Here is a 9,373-nt window from a genome sequence, read left to right on the forward strand (position 1 = left end):
TATATGGAAAAAAATTGTAAATTATTGTATACGTAAAAAAAACAAAATAAAAACTAACAAAGTTACATATTTAAATAATTGTGTGATCAGTATTCATAATCTTATTAATGTTAATGTTATATCAATCATTGAAGCTCTAATTGATTTTTGACATCATAAAATTGTATGTACTTAAAACGGTTTTAAGTAAGAATAGTGACTAAACACGTATAATTTTCAAGTATATAATATAAAAAATATATATTCACAAAATTTTAAGATAAATTTATGCATCGGATCGCATTTTATGTAATATTCATGTGTTATGACATAGGATTTCGCGAATAATTTCATAACTAATCTCAGTGATAATTTAGTAACTAATTTATACTTGTAAATTCATATGTTAAGTTATTTCTGATTATGACCTTATATATAATTTTTTTTAAAAGATCTAATTAAAAATCGTGCTTTTTCTGTTGTCAAGCAAATATTTTTTTACGAAATATCGCGCGAAATAAAGCAAACAAAGTTCCAACGCCAAATAGGTACGCACACATTCGACCCTATACGTTTATTGAAGAGTGATAAGCGTCGATAAGAGTCGTGTCGTCATCAACGATCGAACATCCGAACGTTATTACAGTAGCAGCATCCGCGGTCGGCGCCGTATGACGTCTGACGTCGCGTTTGACGTGAATCGCGGCACGATCGATTCGTTCGATTCGAGCTCTCGAGCTGCCCGCAGCGCGCCCCGTTGCGGCGACAAGTGACGACACCGTTAGGCGCCGCGACCGCGATCTACCTCTCCGCTCGCTTTTATTTACCCTATACACACACACATACTCGCTCATACACGCGCGCGCACGCACGAAAGACGCTGGACACACGCTCGCTTACTCTCTCCCTCCCTCTGGATGATAAACATGGCTGTCGTGCATTGTGATGATTATCAGCAAGAGTTTGTGCGGCCGAATGTCGCACCGAGTGAACGCGAGTAATATGGATGAGGGACGCCAGTCCCGGAGACCCAGGTAACGACGACGCCGAGCACTCCCGCGTCCCCTTTCTCTTCCTCTGTCGTCATCGTCGTGAAATCCGCGAATTTCACCTGACGGCCGACGGCAGGTATTGTTTGTGTGTAACTCGCTCGTTATCGTCCTTCCTATTCATGCGACCCTTTGGCTTATATCACACAAGCGTTTTCCTATTTTTCGTCCATCTTCCTCTTCCCCCCTTCGATTCTGCGAACGCGAAGGTGAGTGAACCTGTTCTGCTTTGCACGTCATGTATCGCTGATTGCATGGTCCGTCACGCGTTATTTGCGGGATCGCTCGTACAGCCTAAGCCCTTTGATTTTTTTGCCTAGTGTCCAAACGGAGCACTGTAGTCTCATGGGATCTACCGATCTCGTGATCGCGAAGATCCGTGCTTGCTCCCCTTTCCCTCGCCGTGACTGGATAGTGATACCTCTTGGGGAAACGCTCGTCGGAAATCTGTCGCTATGCGATGCATTATCAATACGTCAATTTCTCTTGCTCAAAGATCTGGTGCTCCGTTTACACGTTGTTTGCATATATGCCAATGCTGTTTCAACCATGCAAGCCGTTTATATATTTAAATTCAAGTAGAACATTTGGGAAATTTAAACCAATTTAAATGTTTAATATTTGATACTTCACATGTTTTTTTAATATGACTAAAATTTGCTTGAAGTAAAATTATTTGCTTGCATAAACGTGAATTTTCTTTTGCTATCTTAAAAAAAACATTTGAGTATGCAAACACGATTTTAAAATGTACACACAGTTTCATCAGAAAGAAATATTTAACAGTAGTATATAACACTGTATTACAAATTCACAGTAAAATAAATAAAATTATTTGTAATAATGAAAAAAAATTCAAATAAATACATTTACAGTTGTTTTAATTAAAAGATATAATTTAAGAATTTTATATATATAAATAAGCCATTAATATTAATATATTTTACATGGATTTGTTCATCTTTCTTATCTTTGCATTATATCAAATATAAAATTTTTGCAAAAATTAAAATCTTATACTGTTACCGGTCAAAAACCTACTAATATGTGCTCCATACATTGATTTGTTTCAGGCTGTCGTCTGGGTGAGCAATGAATGTACTTCGTATTTTGACACCGTGTGTGTTACAACGCAGACGCATAAGGGGTATAGATAATACTGATAAAAGGGACTCCTGGTTCATGAGAAGACAGCTTGGAGATGCCTCTCACATGACACATAGAATGGGTGCTTCTGCATCATCAAGCATCACCAGCGTAGGTGGAGATTCTGTCCAAGCAGCCAGACTCTCGGCGTCAAGTAGTCCAGAACAACATGGCATTGCAGTTAGGTACATTATCAATGTTTTACAATATTTATATGTCATAGGGTATGTTCCATTTGACACAGCGCTCGCGAGCATTATTTTATTCTTGTTTAATATTTGATGAACAACAAGAATGAAATTATGCTCGCGAATATTGCAAATAGAATCTATCCAGTGTTAGTCTTTAAATTTTCAAACAAGAGAAACGTTTTAATCAATGTGACTATTTTTAAATATTATCTTATAAGCAAGAAATATAAAAAAATAGTGAATTTTAAAAGTATGCTGTTAATATTTTAGAATATATAAATAGGTAAATGATGATTGAAAAAATGAGAGCCATAGATTTGACCGCACATCAAACTTTCTATAGTTGTTTATTCATGTATAGAGAAAAAAAGAAGAAGATGACAGGATTTGCGACACTACGCAAGAAATTTATTAGGAGACGTCGCTCTTCTAAAGCGTGTGATCATGGTAGAATTATTAGAGACCTGGTGTGCACATGGAGTCACTTAGAAGCAACTGCTTTACTTGAAGAGTATGAGGCGTTAGCTGCGTTGAAAGATCTTCATGTTCAAGCCGAATTAGCTAGACCGCCAGCTGCTACTTTTAAGCAAGATCTGTCGATGTTATACGATTACAAACACTGTTCCGATGTGGATCTTGTATATAGAGGAGCGTGTTTTCCCGTTCATAGAGCCGTGCTTTCCGCCAGATGCCTATACTTTAGGGATTTGCTGGCTGGTTGTCCTGGTATATATTTAACAACAGTTTACATTCTCTTCATAAAGCAATAAAGTTTTTTATAGCAATTTTCCCTTTATAATATGAAAATTAATTATATAAAATATTGTTATTATATATATATATATATATATCTTTATACATATCTTTTATTAAAATTTGTAGGATATGGTGCTAGAATCTGTTTGGAGCTAAGAACTCCACATCTTGAAGTGCAGATGTTCTCAATGTTATTACGGTATCTTTACACTGGTGATATTTGTCCACATGACGCGACTTTAGAAGCAAACCTACTTCGACGACTCGGAGAAGAATTTGGAACTCCAAATCCACTGGAACATGATCTCAGATATTTGCTGGATACCGGTGATTATGCAGATGCCGCTCTTGTATTCACGTCGGACAGTGATTATCAAAGACCGGATAGTGGAAGTTCGGAGTACGGATTTCGCCCGAAATTAGAGCTGCCATGTCATAAAGCAATACTTTCCGCGAGATCTCCTTTCTTCAGAAATTTAATACAAAGACGGACTAGATCGGGCGAGGATCACACAGAAAGGGCGCTTCACATACCTACCAGAATAGTGTTGGATGAAAGCGTGATACCTAAACGATATGCCAGAGTATTACTACATGCTGTGTATCTAGATACTGTCGACTTATCATTAATATTGAGAGGAAGCGGTTGTGGAAACAGCGCTGGTAGTTTGGGAGAGGTAAAGTCTTAGCAAAAAAATATTCTATACAGTAATGTATATTAATTTTATGTTAATACTTTTATTTAATAAACTAACAGGTTCAAGCCCTAACACATACGGGCCGAATGCGACCAAGTCCATTAGAAGAAGCGATGGAATTGTATCAGATTGGACGATTTCTCGAGCTTGATATATTATCGCAAGGTTGCGAGGATCTTATTTTGGAGTATCTCACCTTGGAATCGCTACCAACTGTTCTCAAGTAAATCTGATTATGATTACTAATAAATCTTTTACAAAAGTTAGAAATTAGATCATATTACTAAAAAAAATTATGTTATGTGCAGATGGGGCAGTCAACCTCATGGATCAGCATGGGTGCACAGACAAGCGTTGCATTACTTAAGGGAGGAATTTCAGCCAATTGCTTCGTCTTCGATTCTTCATCAGTTAGATCATGCCCACTTAGCAAATGTTTTACAGAGCCATTTTTTACAAGCGAGCGAACTTGAAGTACTGCAGGCAGTGCTCAAGTGGGGCGAACACGAATTAGTACGTCGTATGGAGGATCGGGAACCTAATTTGCTTAGTCATACTGTGCATTCTGTCACGAGAAAGGGGATTAAGAAAAGAGATCTTAGCGACATCGAATTACGGGAAATATTGAGCGAACTTCTGCCGCTTGTCAGAATAGATCATATATTGCCGCCGAATAGCGAAGCATTAGTACAGGTATATTTTTTCTACCAAATATTTTAAATTATTTAAAAGAAAATATATCTTTTGTTAATATATTTTTTATGTTGATAAATTTTTAGGCTATTAGGAGAGGATTAGTTTCAACTCCACCAAGCCATATGATAGGAGACGAAAGAGATAATTTGAGGGTGAATGCTTGGATAAGAGGCGGAAAGAAAAATGGATTTTTTGTAAGGCCAAGGCTATTCATGCCCTATTATGAAGAGATTAAGGTAATAATAATAATAATAATAATAATAGTAATACATAATTTTCAAAACCAAAAACACATTGATCAATGGAATATACTAATGAGTACTATATTTATTCGATATTAGTCCTTAGTGGAAGAACAAATGATTCAAGAAGCAGATCTAGTGAGATTACGAAGGCCACGATACGTAGCAGATATACCAGATGCGCTATACATGGTTGAGGAGAAACCAAGAGTCATGGGAACTGCTGGTGTTGATGTCCTTGCAGCTGCATTTCCAGGTATTACGACATTAAATTATTAGTTTTAATTTAAAAATTACATAAAGTTTTTTATATATTTATTATTATTATTATTATTATTATATATACAATTTGAAATAAAAACAGACTATTTTGTGATAAGAAAGTAAGAGTGCTTGAATAATATTTTTAATAATGATTAAGAAGTTGATAACAGAGAAAATCACATATAGATAGGCTTAACTGATAATAATTGATAAAGGATAAACAATTTTCCTTTATCTCTGTATTATAGTACCAGACTCTGCAACAATGGCTGCAATGCTGAAACGAGAGCAAAAATTGAAACAATCGCCCAGTTGTCAACGAGCGATAAGTTTGCCGCTTTCTTCGCGACATGAAATTAATCGGCAAGTGCGACTGCGCGTTGTCAGAGAGTTTAATTTACCCGACACTGTGGCCGATCTTCTGGAAGTAAGTCTTTCTATGTTACTTTTATACTAGTTTATAATAATTCATAGCAATAACAGTAATAGTAATAAAACGTATATAATAACATCGCATTCGCGTTGGATAAATTGGGAGCAGGAAAAATCAATATGAAAACAAATGAATATACGAGAAGGTAAAAGATTTCTGAACCAATTAAACTATAATATATAGTGCGTTTTTTTTTATTAATTTTGAATTCTATGTGATTGGCTTTTTTTCTATAACTGAACTTTTTCTATAACTAATACACACTTTTAAAACTTACATAAAATAGATATATGTTTGATATTTGTCGAGAGCGAAATAGAAAATTCAAGTACAGTTTAGTGCTAGAATAAAAAACAGACCTATATGGTTGTCGCGAACGAGTGCCATAAAATGTTAGAAATGTACATCAGTGTAATATTCTAAATATCTTCAAAAATTTAAATACATTCGCGTGTACGAAGTTAAAAATAAGTATATTTATTTTACACATCATTATTTTGTGATTGAATAAATTGTAAATAAAAATAGATAATGACTGCTTTATTATACTGTTATTCTAAATTTTATTAATAGTAATGTATATTCTCATATAATATATTGCTTCATAATTTACAATATTTATACAAACGTTATTAATTTCTCCATTTTATTTCGTGAATGTGATACATATGGAATTTATTATTATCCAAGAATATAAAGATTTTTAAACTCGAATAATGTTTATGTGATTAATGTTTATGATAATGTTTATGATGTGATAATGTTTATGTGATTAATATTGAATTTCATTGATAATGTTTTTATTTTATAAAATTAAATTGAGGTTACAAGCTGTACGTGCGTCATGCATACTATTTACACTAAAAAGACTACTTGTTTACAATACATCTTTAAAAATATGATTTTAAAATGTTATAAATAATTAAAAATATTCACATTTTTAACGTCGACAGATATATGCATTGTTTGTGTTAATATTTCTAATATTAATTCAAATTAGTCATTAAGTCAAATTAATCTTAGCAGTTGACTTAGTGAATTGTTCTTTATTAGCTTTGGTCCTTATTATTTAATATTACCTGATATATCGCCTTATCATATATAATATTGTCTGAAAAACTTTTGTCACATATTTATTGTATATAAATTTTAGCTACCTATAATATTTTCTATATAGTAAGGTGACTGACTTCTTAAGAAGAGGGACATTCAAAAAGATTCAATATTAATTGTCGTAAATTTTAATGAACATTTTTAATCATTATTAATAAAACACATGAACAATATTATATTATTATATTTATAAATAACTAATAACATTGTATAACATCACATAAGATTATAACAAAAATTAATCAAATTACGAGATTTTTAAAAATTGCTCTTTTCTGCTGAATTTTATAAATAATATTTACATTTTTAAATAAAAATCATAAAATATTCTTTACATATAGTTGAAAATTATGTTTTATATTTATTATTTTTACTTATCATTTTCAAAGAAAGACAATTCATAATCGTGTTCTTAATTTGGGACGCGTTGTAAAGTGAGACGAAGAGTTAAATTTTGAGATTGTGCCACCTAATTTTGAACGATTGTTCATATTACTATACAATAATTACTTTTATATCAAGAAATAGAAAGACTTTTTAAAGAATTAATTTACTATGGATAGAAGTTTACGTCTAATCATTTTACAAGCCATCCCTTTCGATCGAACATATATAAGACGTGCAACATTTTTTGTTTATAATTATCGTCATCGATTCCACCTGCAAAAACGCATTCGTCCGCATCTTCGGCCGCCGTTTGTGAAACGGAGCCACGCGCTGCTTGTATTACTTGCACCATCATGATGCACTGGTTAAATTTGATGGGTGCACATTGATTCAATTGCTCTATAAATTGGCTCTTGGGAAATGCGTTTGTGTCTACATTTAGTGATTTTAAACTCTCGATAAAAGAGTCATAATAAAAATCAATCATATCGTCAAGATAATTATCGAGCACCTCTTTCTGGGAGCTTGATATGAGGAAAAATATGAGGTCGTTTACACCGTAGTCGTAGACTGTCAATTGGAAGTCCACAATTTTCATATTGATCAGCTTATCTGACTCATCATATTTGAACATCATGTTATTTACCCAAAAATCGTTGTGCACTAGTGTCACCCACGGTTCTTCCGGCGTTATATTTTGTGTAAATCCATATTCGATTGTTTTCTCGATTCTATCCAGATAAGCTTCCGCTTCTTCCATATTTTTATAATCGTTATGCGCCTTCTGTATCATATCTACCGTCGCTTTTTTCGTGGCTTCTTGTAAATTGAACTCTAGACAGGATAGTACCGTTTTTTTGAAGAATTCGGATTTCTTGAACTTCAGACCGATTGCTATAGCATGTAGCTTGGCTAAATGGTTGATCGCAAAATTCATGTGCACTTTATCTAGACCTACAATTCGGTCTTGCGTTATATAATTGTAACTCTTTAGATTTTCTAAAACGATAGCGGCCTGTTCATCGAAACACTGTGGATCTCGTAAACCTAATCTACCGCCTAAAAATTGCGGCACGATGACGCTTAGGGATTCCCGAGGGATTCCGCTTTCATTTTGCAATTTCAAAAATTCTGGTGCTACCATGCTATAAAATTCCAGTTCCTTCTTGAATGTTAATGGGCTGTCAAACAATTCTAGCAAATACGCCGACCTCGGCGGTAGTTTGACAACTACGTTTAGAGTTCTCTTCTTATCATTGTGCTCGGCGTTGATATTGACAGCCAGTATTATACTACCAAAGTTTTCTCCCGGATCTGTTAAATATTTCCATTCCACATCGTGTATTCGAAAATTGGGACCATACGTTTGCATTAACAATGTGTCTATATTTTTAACAGGGAGCATGTCGAGCGTTTTCCTAATAGAAAAAGATTTCATATTAAAGAGTTATTATTTCATAGAAAAAAAACTTTTAGCTATACTGTGTGATTATAATTATATATATTAAATGAAATTATTATAAAATTAAAATAATTCAATCATGCAAATGTAAAAATCAAGCTGATATAAGCCGACAAGATATGCGTGTATAAAATTATTTATTACAATAAAGTAGACGGTTTGACTCTAATTTTGCATCATTGTCTGTATATCTTATAACTGACGAAACTGATAGTAAAGCATTACATTTAAATTGATAACGTTATACAGTTCGTAAAGTATATCCAAGAAAATCTTCAAATGTCTTAATATCTGATATAATACTTAATTCATGGGTTAAGCAATAAAATTGAAATTGAATGATTAAAGGTGAGCTGTCGAATAATGCGCAACAGTATACACAAGCTTTCGATTACATTTGAGATTAATTCAGTTAACGTACATTGTACGTATTTGCTACGTGGAATTTCTTGGAAACTGAGGTTAAGTCTTCTTTTATGTAGATTGGATGTTGTTTAGTCACCAATATCATGTATCTCGAGGCTCTGTAAAATAAATTTTTAAACTAAAATTAGATATATAATAATTAAGATATATAATACATATTATTTATTTTAGTAAATTTTGAGTTTTTCCATTAAAATTTTTTAATTTTTAATACTCTTTATACTTATACATTATTTGGATTTAACTAAATGTTTTTATGTAATTAAAAGGTACAAAATGTAAGTAAATTATAGCTACAAATTTCAAGATTGATAGAATTTATAGATAAAAAAAAGATATTTTTTAATGTATCCGGAGAAATTGGATATTTAATGGTTTTATTTAATAGTTTAATAGGCTTAATTAAATTTAGTCTATCACAAGTATACACACATATATATATATATAGAATTATTATCTCTCGTTGTAGAAACTGATATTTTCACAGTACATCAACAGTTACTAAAGGGTGGGCCATCTATTGGTACGTTT

The 9,373-nt window shown here is 32.9% G+C and overlaps 2 protein-coding genes across 6 annotated transcripts in view; one reads left to right on the plus strand and one right to left on the minus strand.

The window, feature by feature from the left end:
• The first annotated feature begins 841 nt into the window (after positions 1-841).
• LOC108755430 (BTB/POZ domain-containing protein 7) overlaps positions 842-9,373 on the plus strand; it is a 20,008-nt gene continuing 11,476 nt past the window's right edge. Inside the window, exons 1-9 of one of the 3 annotated variants that reach the window (XM_018498417.1) lie at positions 842-1,013; positions 2,102-2,359; positions 2,709-3,091; positions 3,248-3,798; positions 3,879-4,042; positions 4,128-4,512; positions 4,599-4,751; positions 4,857-5,013; positions 5,270-5,448. In XM_018498417.1, the coding sequence (XP_018353919.1) occupies positions 2,121-2,359; positions 2,709-3,091; positions 3,248-3,798; positions 3,879-4,042; positions 4,128-4,512; positions 4,599-4,751; positions 4,857-5,013; positions 5,270-5,448 (2,211 nt within the window). In that variant the 5' untranslated portion in view covers positions 842-1,013; positions 2,102-2,120. Of the gene's footprint in view, positions 1,014-2,101; positions 2,360-2,708; positions 3,092-3,247; positions 3,799-3,878; positions 4,043-4,127; positions 4,513-4,598; positions 4,752-4,856; positions 5,014-5,269; positions 5,449-9,373 lie in introns of those variants that run through there. The other 2 variants (XM_018498419.1, XM_018498420.1) reach the window with 2 other exon arrangements.
• The window catches only part of LOC108755431, a 6,923-nt gene continuing 4,484 nt past the window's right edge, over positions 6,935-9,373 (minus strand). For all 3 annotated transcript variants that reach the window (XM_018498421.1, XM_018498422.1, XM_018498423.1), the window contains exons 2-3: positions 8,838-8,940; positions 6,935-8,372 (exon numbers count right to left, since the gene is read on the minus strand). In XM_018498421.1, the coding sequence (XP_018353923.1) occupies positions 7,145-8,372; positions 8,838-8,839 (1,230 nt within the window). In that variant the 5' untranslated portion in view covers positions 8,840-8,940 and the 3' untranslated portion in view covers positions 6,935-7,144. The remainder of the gene's footprint in view (positions 8,373-8,837; positions 8,941-9,373) is intronic.

This window comes from Trachymyrmex septentrionalis, unplaced genomic scaffold (assembly GCF_001594115.1).
Source record: "Trachymyrmex septentrionalis isolate Tsep2-gDNA-1 unplaced genomic scaffold, Tsep1.0 scaffold87, whole genome shotgun sequence".
Taxonomy (NCBI): Eukaryota; Metazoa; Arthropoda; class Insecta; order Hymenoptera; family Formicidae; genus Trachymyrmex; species Trachymyrmex septentrionalis.